The sequence below is a fragment of the Gymnoscopelus microlampas genome (assembly GCF_963454915.1).
Source record: "Gymnoscopelus microlampas genome assembly, chromosome: 14".
Lineage (NCBI taxonomy): Eukaryota > Metazoa > Chordata > Actinopteri > Myctophiformes > Myctophidae > Gymnoscopelus > Gymnoscopelus microlampas.
The window spans coordinates 47,680,962-47,698,678 of NC_139951.1; the positions used below are offsets into that span (position 1 = coordinate 47,680,962).

The 17,717-nt window shown below is 39.1% G+C and overlaps 2 protein-coding genes across 4 annotated transcripts; one reads left to right on the plus strand and one right to left on the minus strand.

Annotated features, from left to right (window-relative positions):
• The first annotated feature begins 918 nt into the window (after positions 1 to 918).
• LOC311060824 (H-2 class II histocompatibility antigen, I-E beta chain-like) lies at positions 919 to 11,969 on the plus strand. 3 transcript variants are annotated; one of them, XR_014602324.1, is made up of 7 exons: positions 919 to 1,041; positions 1,768 to 2,040; positions 2,449 to 2,662; positions 5,374 to 5,441; positions 7,414 to 7,444; positions 8,194 to 9,291; positions 9,382 to 11,969. XR_014602324.1 is itself a non-coding variant. In XM_084079168.1 (6 exons), coding segments are annotated over exons 1-6 (648 nt in total). In that variant the 5' UTR covers positions 919 to 980; the 3' UTR covers positions 8,195 to 11,969. The 3 variants fall into 3 exon arrangements, 1 of the variants encoding a protein (XP_083935294.1); XR_014602325.1 differs by having other exon boundaries at positions 8,194 to 8,659; positions 9,069 to 11,969; XM_084079168.1 differs by having other exon boundaries at positions 8,194 to 11,969.
• Positions 11,970 to 14,894: 2,925 nt separating this feature from the next.
• On the minus strand, positions 14,895 to 15,800 carry LOC311060811 (mitochondrial ornithine transporter 1-like; the record flags this gene model as incomplete). The annotated part of the gene is made up of 1 exon (XM_084079151.1): positions 14,895 to 15,800. The coding sequence occupies one exon, from the start codon at positions 15,798 to 15,800 to the stop codon at positions 14,895 to 14,897; it is 906 nt and encodes a 301-aa protein (XP_083935277.1).
• Between the last annotated feature and the right edge of the window lie 1,917 nt (positions 15,801 to 17,717).

Below are 17,717 nucleotides of genomic sequence, written 5' to 3' on the forward strand. Positions count from 1 at the left end.
GCAGTGTTTTCTGTTGAATATGGCAACTGACATTCTGCTCTGCCAACCCTGTGCCGTCCTGCCGGCTGGGAAGGAGGTAAAGGAGAGAGCCAGAGAGAGAGAGAGAGAGAGAGAGAAAACAACTCACGCCCGACTTGACAACTTGATTGCGCAGCTTGATTGTAAACCATGATTATATTTAGTTAATATGAAAAAAGAACATGCTCAATCTGTATTTTGTTTGGGGTGCTTTTGAAACCCAAGAGGGCACATAAGGGAACCAAATGGACCCCGGACGTCAAATAGGGCGTTAAATTCGCCTATACAAAACAATCAGCATTCCTTTTATTTTCTCCTGGTTTATGGTGGTGGGTGTTGGGGGGTCATGCATTTTCCTCCAGTCACTCAGGGGGGTCACGGAAAAAATATTTGGAGGTTGGGGGGGGACGAAATCACATCAGCTCTAACCCCCTCTAATAATAAAAAAACGTACAGTCCCAATGCTGTACACAATGCAAGGTTGTGGACTAAAACGTCTTAAAATCATAAAATGGTGTCCTGTCGAGGCAATACGGAGTGAGTATGTAGACTTAGAGCCTTTGTATTTGTTTGACGTCTGCCTGGTAACAAGTGACGAGAGTGAAAAGTGTTTTTTCATTGGTGATGACAGTCTTGGCTGGTGAGGGTAGAATCTACCATCTACCTTTACCATCTAGATGGAAGTTTAATTTAGATGATCTCTTGTCCCAAAATGTTCCCCAGACCTGTCTTATGGTTAGAGTTAAACTTAGATAGTTTACAAGGTTTCTTTCCATTACAAGTCACAATCTGGTGTAGTTTTGGTTTGACGTCTGCCTGGTAACAAGTGATGAGGGTGAATGGTGTTTTTTCATTGGTTGTTGTAGACTGTTGGTGGTGGAGAAGTGAGTCAGTGTTCAGTTCCACATCAGAACTCATCAACCCGACTTCAACTAAACTCTGAAACGTCTCAACTCATCAACATGACTTCTACTAATCTCTGGCTCTGTGTTTCACTGTGTTTCATCTCCTTCCATGGCACAGGTAAACTTTATGTTATTACTTAAATATTGCTTTCCTTTGAGTTGAATTGAATTGCTTGCATATACAAATAAAATAATGGGCTAATAAAGCATGGCAGAATAGTATATAATCCTTTTCTAGGCTACTGAAGCATTGCTCGCCTTTGCTGAGGTAGAGAAAGAAAAAATCGCACTGATCATTTTATATTGATTACTGAGAGGAAAACCTATCCTATCCATCGGGACTGGGAATGGACACAGATTTCACCCAAACTGCATCTTCATTAGATGCTTAGCCTTGTAGGCAAAAACACTGAGGGACATAATTATATTTAGCTCTAAATACGTCAACTGAAAAACAAACAACATTGGTTTGATTTTTTTTTCTTTTCTTGTATATGTTATGACAACACTGGGCGCACACACATTTTATTTGAGGTTTGGCCCTATTGTAATTGATTTTGCGTGAAGAATAAGTTATGCTAATAACAGCTACGCATGATGTGTGGTACACACAACGCCCCCAGAGCAGACATGAGTTTCAGTGTAGCCTACCTGACGCCAAAAAACACAGACACATACAATGATGAATCAGACTCTGCTTGTGGAAAAAGGCATATTTGTATAACATGTGTGCATATGGTGCGCATACCCAAGCTTAGTGAATCAGGCCCAATGTGTCTGTGTTGACATTATAGAGATTATAGAAATAGGTATATTGATGCTATTTTTACTTTTCTATTTCCAGATGGATTTCTCAACTATGATGTTGATAAGTGTGTGTTTAACTCCACTGACCTGAAGGACATACAGTTCATAAGATCATGGTATTACAATAAACAACAGCTTGTCAGGTTTGACAGCAGGGTGGGGCAGTTTGTTGGCTACACTGAGTATGGTATCAAGGTGGCAGACCACTTTAATAAAATACCTGGAAACCTGCCTAGGCTGAGAGCAGAGGCAGCGAGATACTGCAAACACAACGCTGAGAACGACTACCCCGCTGCTCTGGATAAGAGAGGTGAGCTGATCTCAGAACATCACTCAACACTCATCACCTCATAAACAATAACATGAAATCATAATAAATAATTGCTATTCAGAGGTGATTAATGGTAGTAAAAAAAAAATACATTGATCTTCTAATGGATACAAAACTCATCATTTTAAGTGAACTTTAAAAAGAGCCTCTTGTACTGAAATGTAGAGGTTGATGATGATGATGTATCATAGTAAAGGTCTCTGTTTTTGTTTTTCCAACATTTGAGACCTTCTACAACTAACAATAATAATAATAATGATAATACTACTACTACTACTACTGCTACTACTACTACTACTACTACTACTACTACTACTACTACTACTACTACTACTACTACTACTACTACTAATTATTGTTATTGTTATTATGTTCTTGTTCCTCCAGTGGAGCCCTATGTGAGAGTGACCTCAGAAACGCCCCATCGCAGCAGACACACTCACATGCTGGTGTGCAGCTCCTACAGCTTCTATCCTAAACAGATCCTGGTGACCTGGCTGAGAGATGAAGAACCTATCACCTCTGATGTGTCCTCTACTGATGAGCTGCCTGATGGAGACTGGTACTACCAGTACCACGCCTACCTGGAGTACACACCCAGGTACACATCTAACACACACCTACATAGAAATACACACCTAACACACACCTATAGAAATACACACCCAGGTACACACCTAACACACACCTATACATAGAAATACACACCCCGGTACACACCTAACACACACCTATACATAGAAATACACACCCATGTTAGTACACACCACTACACACCTCTACTGACTGATAGATATAATAGAATAGTCCCCACTCCTTAGGGTGTGTTTTGTCACTGTATATTATCTGTATATACTACGTGAAATGTGTCGTCTACCCATCCTATAACTACAAGGTGCAGTGAGCAGCCATTCTACGGCGCTCGGGAGCAAGAGAGAGAGAGAGAGATTTGATTTAATAGTTGCATATTAATCAATCATTATTATTTTCCACAAAGCTTTGTTTCTCAAAACTCCATCACATCTCACTGTTACAAATCTTTTGTTAAAAGCATCGATTGACTTTAAAAACAAACACATTGGTCATTGATTCCAGAGAAGAGATTTTAAAATGTTGTTACTTGTCTACAAAACATGTTTCTGTGGCTCTGGACCATGTGAACCCTCTAGAACCCTTAGGTCATCTGGGCCTGGCCTACTGGTTGTTCCCACCAGTGATGGAAGAAGTACTCACATGTTTTACTTAAGTAAAAGTATCAATACCGGAATGTAGATATGCTGTATATCTGTTACAAGTACAATGAATTAATGGATATTTTATTTCCAATGTCCGGACAATTTCTTGACTCATCCCACATGGGTCCAGTATTCAAAATGTACTTGAGTAAAAGTACAAAAGTTTCGGCATCAAAATATACTTAAAGTACCAAGAGTAAAAGAACTGATTGTACAGAATGTCCCATTTCACAAGTTCAAAATGTACGGTCTAAAAGGACGATCTACAAGCTCACAATGCGTCGCATCGCGGCATATTGTGAGGTTGTAGATCTGCTATTTTCAAATGGCCGAAATATATACGTATAGGGCTGAAGTGGTTAGTGTGTTTTGTAATAATAATCCAAATCTACAAAGTAACTAGTAACTAAAGTTTTCATATAATTGTAGTGGAGTAGTAAAAGTACCATATTTGTCTCTGAGATGTAGTGGAGTAGAAGTAAAATTATTGAAAATTGTAAATACTCCAGTAAAGTTAAAAATTACCTCAAAAGTGTAGGCTACTTAAGTACAGTACTTAGTTACTTTACACCACTGGTTCCCACAGTTAGAACAAACTCATGGTGAAGCAGCATTTAACTACATGAACCACAAACATATTCCAGATTCCATTCAGCATGTCATAATTTATATATTTTTTTATTTTATATATATATATATATATATATATATATATATATATATATATATATATATATATATATATATATATATATATATATATATATATATATATATATATATGTATATCCGCAGCAAAATACATATCATTTTGGGGGTCCTTAACACGAAAAGGTTTGAGAACGACTGATTTAGAAGCATTTGTAGAATGGGCCTCAGGTCTTAAAGGGTTAAACATCATTCTAAGCCTCATTACATCTGACTGCTGACATCATCACATGTCCTTAAAACACACTGTGTGTGTGTGTGTGTGTGTGTGTGTGTGTGTGTGTGTGTGTGTGTGTGTGTGTGTGTGTGTGTGTGTGTGTGTGTGTGTGTGTGTGTGTGTGTGTGTGTGTGTGTGTGTGTGTGTGTGTGTTTGTGTGTGTGTGTGTGTGTGTGTGTGTGTGTGTGTTGAAACCTGAACTCACTGCTGAAGCTTCTTACAGGAAACTCCCCAGACACTAATTTCACTTCCTCGTTCACTCAGCAGCCAATCAGGATCATTGTTTTATTAAACATCACCAGTTACTAGGGAGAGACATGTTGATCTGAACAACCTGAGAGACAGAGTGGACTGGTTGCATGGTCGCCGGTTAAAATCCCTGACCAGATGGCTAAAAAAATCATTCAAAATGACAGAATGTCAAGCAGAGGGTTGTCAGAGTGGAGATCAGATGTCTAGCTAGAAGCTACAGTACAAATCTTGTATTATTCATTAAGTATTATTCTAGTACATTTAATTATATTATAATTAATATAGCTCTGTTAAAGCGGCACTATGTATGGTAGAGTATGTTAATACAATATAACTTATATAATTGGGTGCATGGTTGTATTTTGTCTCCCTGCTCTTCTATTGAGACATTTAGATGGTGTCAAAGGTCATGTCTCACCTAGACACAGGATCTGACACGAATGTTGAGCTGATGGTCAAGATTCAATTTATCCCCTGAGCAAGCAGGCTCTATTAGCTCAATGGTATAAATGCCAGCACTTCAGCGCAGGAAACATAGTGCAGTTTTAATCTTGTCTATTTGATTCTATACTAATTCATAAAGTGGTATTCTATATGCTTTTATTATTGTATTATTTAGATGGAATTCACAGTCAGAGGGACAAATCATGACAGATCCATTATCAGTAAACACATGAATTAATTCACTTTAAATGTTAATAATGAATGCAATAAACTAAGTGTGTGTGTGTGTGTGTGTGTGTGTGTGTGTGTGTGTGTGTGTGTGTGTGTGTGTGTGTGTGTGTGTGTGTGTGTGTGTGTGTGTGTGTGTGTGTGTGTGTGTGTGTGTGTGTGTGTGTGTGTGTGTGCGTGCGTGCGTGCGTGCGTGCGTGCGTGCGTGCGTGCGTGTGTGTGTTACAGATCAGGAGAGAAGATCTCATGCATGGTGGAACACCCCAGCCTGACCGAGCCTATATTTGTGCACTGGGGTCAGTTACTCTACTGTAATCTATACTGTTATCTGTTCTAATCTAATGTGATGTGTTGTGAGCTTATAGATCAGATATTGTCACTTTTTGATTTATTTACATTTACTATTTATTATATTATTACTATTACTTATTTATTTATATTATTTATATGTATTATCGTTAGAGAGGGTCCTTGAAATTAAAAGGTTGAGAAGCAATGATCAAAGACACACCAGTTGTACCGACGCACGCACGCACGCACGCACGCACGCACGCACGCACGCACGCGCAGAGTCAGTGTAGAACAGGGGTGCAATGCTCACTGGACGGCCTTGCACGCCATGCAGGAACCTATTTAGCACGCGCAGGCACACGCATAGATTTAAAACTACTTCAAATTCAAACCTCAACAAAGTTTGTTGAGGTTTTGGGGAAAATGAAAAAAATAAAATACAATAAAAAATTTAAATAAAATAAATGAAAAAAGTAATTGGAAAAACACGCCCCCTCACGCATTAGGAGGGCAGGATGAGTCACCAGAACCAAGGACGGGTGTTTTTGATGAATCTAACATGGTTAAAAATGGAGTTTGATGTTACAATGGGTTTGTATAGGAAGGGGGGGGTGTCTGATAAAATGAATATCAAATATCTAAATAATGAATCAAGCAACTTAAAAACTGTCTGGGGGGTTCACAAAGGCCTGAGTAGATGATAAAAGGACCAAAAGTTTTTTTGAAAGTGAAATAAGTGCTGTATTGTCAGATGTCATGAAAGCCGTGAAGAAGCTGTGAAGAACACACTGCTCTGCTTCACCATTCTGAGGTTTCATGGGTTTCACACAGAACAGTGTTCTCACGCATGTGGAAGTTATGTGTCTAGTCAGGAGATTCACTTCTCCAAAACAGCACAGAGCTGGCTGACCATTTCAACGACAATGTCTGGGTTGTGAGCTGAACAGAATTTAAAAGTTCTATGCAAGGCCACAATGCACGTTTCTGTATGACAGAATGGAAAGCATTCTAAAATATAAGAATATATACAGTATGGGGTCCCTGCTTCATCTCTCTATCAGCTAAGGGGTCCTTGGCCCAAAATATGCATATACATGTGCGTGTGTGTGTGTGTGTGTGTGTGTGTGTGTGTGTGTGTGTGTGTGTGTGTGTGTGTGTGTGTGTGTGTGCGTGCGTGCGTGCGTGCGTGCGTGCGTGCGTGCGTGCGTGCGTGCGTGCGTGTGTTAAAGCGAACATGTTTAACTCCGATCTGTGCTTCTAGGGGTCCCTGGAACAACATATTTTGAGATGGGGGTCCGCAGCCTAATACGTATAATTTCGGGTGGTCCTTGACATGAAAAAGTTGGAGCGCCACTGATATAGAAACATACTGTTAGGATTTAGAAAACATTTTTAGATATGTATTTGGCCGCGGACCCCCATCTCAAAATGTTTTGTTCCAGGGACCCCCCAGAAGCAAAGATTTGAGTTACAAATGTTCGGTATATAAATATATATATATTCAAAGATTTGCACAAAATTGTTCAAGATTTTTCAAAAATAGCAGATCTACAAGCTCATAGCTTCATGGATTACATGCAGTAGGAGGAATGCTATGAGCTTGTATATCTGCTATTTTTGAATAGCCAAATAAATCTTAAAATGACACAGCGTTCCCATGGCCTTATCTGAAGTCCATGTTATGAAAAACACACACACACACACACACACACACACACACACACACACACACACACACACACACACACACACACACACACACACACACACACACACAGACATAAAAAAACATACATTTTCAAATGCTTACTGTGTTTACCAAACTTATGAGGTTCTATAAATTCATTGTGTACCTGTATATATCTGTCTGTCTGTCTGTCTGTCTGTCTGTCTGTCTGTCTGTCTGTCTGTCTGTCTGTCTGTCTGTCTGTCTGTCACCTCTTTGAATGTCTTTAATATTTGTTGTTCTTCTATCAGGTCGTATCCTGGTGCCGACCAGCAACTTATGGTGAGAATGTTTAGACTCCTCCCACACTTCCACTTCCTCTTCCACACAAACATATGTTTATGAAACGGCTGCTTATTCAATATCGCTATTCAAATGAAGACTTTTACAACTGTATACACTTCATTTTCTCCAATCAAAGTCAGCCTCTTGAACTAGAAAGTATTCCAGCAGAAACAAAAGACAGTCAAATCCTAACCTAGCAGGAAATGTGAAAGTATCAAAATGGAATGTGGAATTTCTTGATAATCTACTGCATGTAATCCATGAAGCTATTATAATTTATGCAGCCATTGTCTTAGTTACAGCAGCATTGTTGTTGTGAAGCTGTTTGCAAAAAGATCATTATTTATATTTAGAAAAAGAGACGTAAAATCCTCAGTATGACATTATATTGAATGTTCATTTGATCTAATTACTGTCTGCCAATCTGTCATTCAAAGTCCTTAGTTTAGTGTAGCTTGTCTATCAGTCTAGTAAATGTCATTCAAACAGTCCTCGCTCATTCATTGGTCGTACTGCTTGTCTGTCATGTTCTATCAGAGATGGAATTAGTTCAAAAACATGTTTTTGTTAATTTTGACCCATAACTATATAGTGCACACATTTATAAAACAGTTAAAGCTAGTGCACACATTTATACAACTGTAAACTTTCAACTGATGTTCAATGTTTTTTTTTTAATGTTTGTTTTTACACTGTTTCATAATATTGTTTTCTCTGTCATTCTAACAGTAAGCTTGTGTTTTCAGAGATGCAGCTAGTCGTCGCTGCCCCCAGGTGGAGAGAAGAGGAAATGCACGTCTGTTCAATCAACTTTTAAATGCCTTTAACAGCAGCACAAAGATGACCTTTAGACCCTAATGAACATTTTAAATACCTTTAACAGCAGCACAAAGATGACCTTTAGACCCTAATGAACATTTTAAATACCTTTAACAGCAGCACAAAGATAAGAATATTGCGTCAGAATATTATTTATGTATCCACTACATATAACTAATATTACAGTGTCTTACTGCTTTTACCAGCATGCAATGCTGGTCTACAAAGAGACTCAGCACTAGTCATTTCTCGACATATTCTCAACATGTTTTCGATCATTGGCTAAGCCAATGGGGATACTTTCCCATACTCTGAATGGGCGGTCTAGTCCTCCCAAGCTATGGTACTAGACACGCCTCTCGCCTCTAAGGCTACTATAAACGCCTGCCGTCGGTTCAAATCGCCGTGACACAGAGTAATATATAGGACAAAATTTAAGTAAAGTACTTGAGTAAATGTACTTACTTAGTTCTGCATGCTGGTATACATGACTGAGTCATGTCTTGTTTTGTTTTTTCAACCAGCCAAATTGTTCTATTTTCTAGAGATCAAACAGATATTAAAGTTTAATTTAAAGATAATACACCTACTAGTTGCAATACAAGTGTGTGGCATCATACACTTAATATTTGTGTGGATTCATGTTGTAAGAATCAGCTCAGATTTCAGAGCGCTCTGGAGAGTGAATAGTCCTAATTTATTTAAGAACAGTCATTTTACATTTTTGGTCTTGAGAAATACATTCGAATGATCGTTCATCCCACGTATAAACATGCTTATAACCTGTTTCTTTTACATGTAGAAGTATGTTGAATAATCTATAGAGTAGCAAAGAAGCCACAATCGTAGCATTTAGCAATGACACTTCATCCAACCGTCATTGTTGTCTTGTCTTGTCACTTAATGTTAAGACACATAGAAAACCGTTTAGTCAGTGCTTTGAATTTTCGATCAGCAATGCTCCGCGCTCTCTCTGAATGACCAAGAAAGAGCGCCCTGCATTACAGCTCTCTGAGTGTGTTTCCGTTTAGGCATAGTTTTACTGATGTTAAGTTTAGGAATAAGGTTAGGTTTAGGCATAGTTTTACTGAGATTACGTTTAGGAATAAGGTCAGGTTTAGACATAGTTTTACTGAGGTTAAGTTTAGGAATAAGGTTAGGTTTAGACATAGTTTTACTGAGGTTAAGTTTAGGAATAATGTTAGGTTTAGGCATAGTTTTACTGAGGTTACGTTTAGGAATAAGGTTAGGTTTAGGCATAGTTTTACTGAGGTTACGGTTTAGGAATGAGGTTATGTTTAGGCATAATTTTACAGAGGTTTAAGTTTAGGAATAAGGATAGGTTTAGGTATAGTTTACTGAGGTTACGTTTAGGAATAAGGTTACGTTTAGGAATACCTGGTGGCGACGGTTCTGGCGTCGCCAGATTTGATCCGAGGCGAGCGTTCTTGTATTCGTATGGGGTAGCACCTGGGCTGGTCCCGTGTTGCCAACTGTCGCGAGAGAAATAAGCCAGGCCACCTCCAAAAACAAGCTAAAACAAGCCCAACAATATGGCCAAATATTCCTAATTAAATATTAGATAAGGGATTAAGGGTTAAATTAATAAAGGGATTAATAAGAAGAGACACAGACTGATTATGTATCTCAGTGTGATTCACACTCCTCACCAAACCTATGGGAAATTATAGTACATCAAAGAAATGTTGGCTTGTTAAATTTGCCAAAGAAGCCACCGCGTTTTTAAAACAAGCCCAAAGAAACGCAACCTGCGACTTGTCAAAGTCATGGTAAATAAGCGGACTTGCTAAGCGGCTGGCAGTGGCACCTCAATGGGCACCTCATTCCCTGGGGTGGTCTGTGCCACCCAAGGCACAAATTAAACACAAAATTAGTGACCAGACAGAACCATTAACAGTACAAACATCTCAATATTAGTTGAAGTAAGTCAGCCATGTATTTGAATTACATGAACCATTTATAATATGTAATCATTTATCATGTGTGAGAGTTTAAGAGTGATGTGTGATGTGTGAGAGTTGCAATCATTATAACATGCAATATTTTTTGTAATAATCATTTATATGTGATAATGTATAATATGTGAACCAACACAGCAACTAAATGGTCATCACACACTTTACAGGAGAGAAAAACATGATTTCAACACAGAATCTCAACTAAAAGTTGAATTGAATTAGTTGAGTAAATAACATAATGCATAAATATCAATTCAGTTATTGTTGTAAAACAACAGTGAAAGCAGCTGTTGGTGTTTTAGAATTATTGGGGATATTTTTAACTGAACTAAAACCAAAATTACCCTCCAATCAGAGCCCACACGTGAAGTATTGTGTTTTAATATTGTTTCATAAATGTATGATTCACATTAAATTTAGGTGGCATAAATCCAGTTTTCAGATGCAAAAATGATACTTATATTATATAAACTGAACTGTACCACAGCTATTGGGTCAACCTATGCTGCTAAATTTAAAGCTCTAATCATCAACTTTATAAAGTTTATATCAGGCAAACAAACAACACATTTAAAGTACAAACCTTTCCAAAAACATCTATTTGCTGCATTGGTTCACATGTTGTCTGTCGGGTGGAAACCTTGTATGTCCAAAACTGTTACTTATTAGGAAATAATTTCTGTGTTCTAATGGATCCAATGTAGTTATTCTTTAATCACAAGATGTTGTACTTATACTTTTTTGGTTCAATATTTATAAAACCCACACACACTTAACCACTTTTTAAATGACTTACAAATAGCCAATCTACAAGCTCCACAACACTTCACATTGTGACACATTGTTGCAATTCTCTTGTATGACAAAGTATGCTATTCATTTACGAAAAAAACAAAAACATAAAACCTTGGAACATAAAGATATGAGGTTTCAGCCCGACATCAATCATATGCAATGATGAGTGATTTTAAGTTTAGCTGTTAGATTTATGTTTGAATTACTTCGTTTGAATGAATTTTGTCATTATAATTAAACTAATGGGTAAAAATGTCAAATTGTAATGAAATACATGTAGGTAACACTTTCTATGAAGCCCATGTCTATTATCATTATAAACATACTTGGAATGCATTATAATCTGCTTATAAAACTGTATAGCTTAGTTATAAGCACTCATAGATAGTCATAATATATAATAACACCTTATAAAGCATTTCATAATGACCTATGAGGTCAAGTATAATACTTCATAATGACTGGTCGCTCATTGACTTTTGCTTTAGCCCATGATCAAAGTGTAGAATAATTGTCATAGTTTTAACACAATGTAATATTATAATGCATTATTAATCGCTGTTATGATGCATTATAGAACACATGTTTCTGCTACACTTTCAGGAATGTCTTTACTTTACCTAAAGCCCCAATGACCTCTCATAATGATGTATAGTTACTTATAATGATTTGTAATCACAAAGATATCGTGTTACACAACTATGATAATTATAATTGTTTTGATACTTCACATAAGTCATTATAAAATGATTTACAATGTGTTGTGATTATTGTTATGAATCATTATAATCTATGAGTGCTTTTATGTATAGAGTGTTATAAGCACATTATAATACATGGTAGACATGAACTTCATAGAAAGTCTTACCATTATGGAACAACTTCCATGGATTAATTACTCAATAAAACAATAAACCAATGTGTTCTCATCTAATGGTCATATTTTATACCAATGTGTTCTCATCTAATGGTCATATTTTATACCAATGTGTTCTCATCTAATGGTCATATTTTATACCAATGTGTTCACATCTAATGGTCATATTTTATACCAATGTGTTCTCATCTAATGGTCATATTTTATACCAATGTGTTCACATCTAATGGTCATATTTTATACCAATGTGTTCTCATCTAATGGTCATTTTTTAAACCAATATGTTCTGTACTGGTCATATTTAAAAAATATATTTTAATCACTTTCAACCGGGCGTCCCTATTTTGGGACCGGGCGTGGTTTAAAATACTACTGTTGGTTTATAAAGCATTGAATGGTTTAAATACTACTGTTGGTTTATAAAGCATCAAACTAATCATGGAGAAACAACATTCATTGTTTTATGCTCCACATATCTGGGAGAAAACTCCCAGAAAACTGCAGCTCTGCTAAACTCTGTTATTTGAAAACAAAGTTAAAAATCATTTCTGTTTGTTACTGTCTTTTGCAGAGTTTTTTTTGTATCTTTTTGAGATTTTGTTTAGGCTACTGTGGTACAGTGTTCATTTTGACAGTTTAGTTTTAGTCATATTTTAGTCATCTGAAATGTTAGTTTTAGTTCAATTTTAGTTGACTAAATAATATTAGATTTCAGTCGACAAAAACATAATTTGGCTGGGAGCGGTTGCTTGTAAATGCTTGATTTACAGAATACTTTGTTACTTATGTAACAACTTATGTTACTTATGTGAGCTTGTAGATCTGCAATTTTTTCGGGAGCGCGACACGCCGACACCAGCGTGCAACAAAGCATAAAATGACTTAGTTCTAATGTACTAAGTCACTACTGGATCTCTTCTCCACTAATCCCTCACTAACATTTTAGTCTAGTTTTTATTTGTCATAGTTTTAGTCATCATAGCTTAGTTTTTATTTAGTTTTCGTCACTGAAAAAAGGTAGTCGACAAACGTCATAGTTTTAATCGACGAAATGAACTCAGAGTGGTGTTCATGGGGGTTGATGAGCTGATGGCAGGCAGGAGAGGGAGATGAGGGAACTGGTAACAGGTGTGCCAAGCTGGAGCCATGCCTGCGCCCACACACACACACACACACACACACACACACACACACACACACACACACACACACACACACACACACACACACACACACACACACACAGGTGTGTTCAATCAAGAGAAACTCATTTTCTGTTGCCATTCTGAAAGTTTGGATGTGACAGAGTGTTTGGTCTTCACAGCCTAGAGTAATCCAACTCTTTCTTTCATTAAATAGTGAAGTTGATACACTTTGTGTCCTAAACAAGTGTTGAGGAACTACTTAGCTCCAACTGGAACCTCTCCCTCCTCTGTATAGCTCCGAGATGAGGTTCCACAGTCTCGGGTGCTGAAAGGTGACGACGCCAGCTCCCCTGCTCACAGATGTTTAACATTTCAGCGGCCAAGAAAATCTAAGCGACGGGTTGAAGAAAGCGTTTAAATTACTTATTTAGTCAGCCTGTGGCCAGTCAACCCCCGTCCGCATGCACAGTACTGCTCCCGTAAGATTGCATTGGGAAAACCTGCCAAAGCCTGACAAAAAAAATGATTTAAACGCTTGTTTCAACCCGTCGGTTAGATGTGATGGTGATGGTCAATATGGACTGAGAGTTTCAGCAAACAACAAAGAAACTAAGGATGTGCTGGGGCCTGGTGACATGGAGTTTGGGTGAGATGCTTATTTTTTTATTTTTTTGAATATGACATTTCTCTTTACTTGGATACTTGACAGTTTTGATGTAGTTTTAGTCATAGTCTTTTGAATACAATTCCATTTGGCTTTAGTCATATTTTAGTCATCTGAAATGTATTGACTAAAATGTATTTTGTCCGTCCGTGATGGCATCGCAATGCCCGATTTATACTTGGGCTGCGCGCTGAAAATAGCAGATCTACAAGCTTGTAGATCGGCTATTTTCGGAGCGTGACACGCACACAACCCCACGCTTGGGTGACTTGACTTAGTTCTACTGGATCTCTTCTCCACAAGTCCCTCCCTAAAATTCTAGTTTTATTTGTTGACGATATTGTCAGTATATTTAGTCATAGTTTTAGTCATCAGCTTAGTTTTTATTTAGTTTTCATCAGTGAAAAAAGGTAGTCGACAAACATTTTTCGTCATAGTTTTTAGTCTACAAAATTAACACTGATACTTGAGTACTATGGCATCACATTGGGACATAATATATGATACTGTATATCAAACCTTTTTAAAACTTAATTTTAAAACTTAATTATTATTATTCAATCACCCTCATTTTTGGTGTGCATTAATGGCCATGGTCACCAATAACACAGAGTCCTGTAACTACAGACTTGTAAGGGTCAATTTGATTCAGAATGGGGGACCCCCTCAAGGACCCCTTGGGGTCCCCGGACCCCACTTTGAGAACCACTGACTTACATGTTTTGATGTAACGCAGATTTGCAAGGTGTCATGAACCAACCCCCAGTGGCCGTTGTGGCGGTGCACGGTGTCCCTTTTTGTGCCCATATAGATATATGGAGTTCCGTGTTTAACCATGCCCATGACATCATATGGATGACATCAGAGTACTCCATATATGGGAATTTTCAGATTGCAGATTACTCTGCAAATCATTCCTTTGGGGGTCGATCAGTCGGACGATCTCCATATATTCATATTTACTGGACCATATAATGCACATACAGTCTATATATGCCCATATATGGGTATATCGGTTAGATCGGCAGTGTGACGTGTAGATGTGAGGCTCTAGATGTTTAGTAGATGTGGAGGGTTAAGTCTTTTATGCAATGGTTTCTGTCGTGTCTGACATCAGTTCAAGTTACATTTAAAAAATCATTAATCATGTCCACTGTCCACCAGCCACTTAGTCAAAGTGTTTCATCATGAGCTTGCGGCTGGCCTCATAACCCAGGAACAACGCTCCGTTGGCTGGGAAGGTGCGGACCATGGTGGGGGTGAGGCCGGAGTACAGTGCCCTCACCCCTTCAGTGCGTGCGATGGTCATGAACGTTTTGAGGAATCCCGCCTGTTTGCCCGTCATGGACATCACTTGTATCCGAGACTTGACACAGTCCATGGGGTAGACCACCAGCTCAAGACAAGCCCCTGCCAAACCCCCGCTGAACACTATCGGCGCCACGCCTATGTTGTCCTTGTCGCATTTCAAGTAGTCTGCGAACGCCGAGCGACAGAGTTCATAGGCGCTGAAGAAGCAGAAGTAACCCGGAACGTCTCTGGCTATGGTGGTGGTCAGGCCCTGGAAGAAGCCCAGCGGCCCGTCGTTCCTCATCACCGTCTTCACCACCGACCACACCGTCTTTTGGCCATTGGTGATCTTGCCCGATGCCTCCATTTCGTGCATCGCTTGGAGACGGCACTTCACGAGCTCAGTGGGGCACAGCACGAGAGAGGAGAAGATGGATGCCACTGAACCGGCGCAGGCTCTGTGCGCGTCACTGAGGACTGCGTCGTTGTTTAGTCCAGCGATGGAACAAATGGCCTGCTGGCAGACGCCATAGCTCATGAAGAGCACAGAGTTCTCCATAACGTTGGCCACTAGAGCTGGGGTGGTGCCTTGGTAGAGGCCACGTAGACCCGCGTGTCTGTAGGTAGACGTAAAACAGTGGACAAAGCCTCGATACAGAGTGGGAAATGTCTGCATTTTTACTTTGGCAGTGTCTAGTGGTTGCCCACTCAGGACACATGCTGTGCCTCCTATAGCCCCTGCAGAAAGGTCGATCATAGCCTGGATCACTGGATGAGGGGGCATAGTGTTGGCAATGTGGGCTCTTCTTCAATCAGCTACAGCTAAAGCTCCTTTTAGAAGATTGAAGATGAACTTGTGGCGTCAAATGTCAAGGCTTGACTTGACAACGCAGCTGATCAACCACCTCCCCGGAGATTGCATGCTACGCGAATCGATCCTAAGCTCAACAAAACGTGGGGTTTGGCTGAATTCATCGGATCCGTTTCTAACTATGATCAATGACGATGGAGGTTGGTGCATGACGTGCATAACAAACTAAAATACTTAACACTCGACATCTGCTAAACATCTAGAGCCTCGCATCTACACGTCAGACTGACGATCTCACCGGTATGCCCATATATGGGCATATATAGACTGTATGTGCATTATATGGAGATCCCGTGATTGCAGAACCGCTGATCCAGATATGCCTATACAGTACATGGGCATACAGTATGTACTGTATATATGGAGATCCCGTGATTGCAGAACCGCTGATCCAGATATGCCCATACAGTACATGGGCATATGTATATATGGAGACTGTACGACTGATCGACCCCAAAGGAATGATTTCCAGAGTAATCTGCAAGACTTTGACTTAATAAATTAAATTAAATACAAATTGCTGTAAAGATTAACACTGCATTGGACCCCTGGGCACGGACATGTAGAAGCTCCCACTCACACCTACCTGCCAGGGCAGCAACATTGACCTGCAGCCAACAGCACGATATTTCAATTCACCTCTAACAGTGGTGGACCGGGGACCCCTAGGGGTCCTTGAGGGAGTCCCAGTGGGTCCCCAGCTAAATGATGGATAGTTAGGAACCAAATTGACCCTTATGGGTCTGTAACTCAGAGTGTACAACTGGAACCAAATGGACCTATTAGGGTGCATTTGGGTCCATTTGGTTCTATTTGTAACCTCTCGGAGTTAAATTAACATTGATTTTACAATATAAATTGGGGTCCTAGAGATAGAAATGTCATTAAATGGGGGTCCGGAGCCTCTAATGCATGTCAAACTGGGGGTCCTTGAAATTAAAATGGTTGAGAATCACTGCTAGAGCCGTAAAAAATATTTTCTTATGGGGGTCCCTGAGACATATCTTTTCAAATGGAGTGTCAATTTGGGGGTCCTTGACATTAAAAAGTTTGAGCACCACTGGTTTACACAAAATGTTGAACTTTTTACTCCACTACTATTATATATTAATTATTATATATTTTTTAACTAAAATCTTTGCTTCTGGGGGTCCCTGGAACAAAATATTTTGAGATGGGGGCGGATCGGAGGCCAAATACATGTACATATAATTTTGGGGGGTCCTTGACATGAAAAAGTTTGAGAACCATTGACATAGCAACATGGATTCAGTAGACATTTTGTAGAATCGGCCTCAGGTTAAAACAAGAGCTAAAACAAATAAGTGTATCAAATAAACAAGATCCAATAAAACAAGAGCTCGTACAAATAATTGACAACAAGTAGGCAAGGCTAGGTAGGCAAAGGCTACTCCTCCCACCCAAGGTGCCGCCCAAGTCCACAGAAATAATCTGCGGTCTTGGTCGGGGGATTTTTAATACATACCTGGTATAACTATCAGTGAAATAAACACACGAAAAAAGATGGTTGGTTCACAATATCCTTTATTGGTATTTACAAATGTCTGTAGATATTTATACAGCCTCCTGAGTCAAAAGTTCATACACGCTCAGCCCTGGACTAATGGGAGTGACTGGACTCATTTTGAAGATGAGTAGGCCACAGTGGCCTTGATGCCATTGTTTTAGGAGGGGGCCATATTTAGGGGGGCCGACCGTGTCCACCAAGAGGGTTTTTTGTGTCCTGATTGCAGCACATGTTTTTAATTGTTTATAATGGGAGCGCCACATTTTTTACGGAAACTTGAGCAGCTTGGCGTGTGGTGCTGG

Excerpts from the sequence above, each read along its gene's own strand:
- LOC311060824 (XM_084079168.1), top strand. The coding sequence starts at position 981 with ATGACTTCTACTAATCTCTGGCTCTGTGTTTCACTGTGTTTCATCTCC. Across the intron at positions 1,042-1,767 it reads CATCTCCTTCCATGGCACAG|ATGGATTTCTCAACTATGAT; the intron begins GTAAACTTTATG and ends TTCTATTTCCAG. Across the intron at positions 2,663-5,373 it reads TACCTGGAGTACACACCCAG|ATCAGGAGAGAAGATCTCAT; the intron begins GTACACATCTAA and ends TGTGTGTTACAG.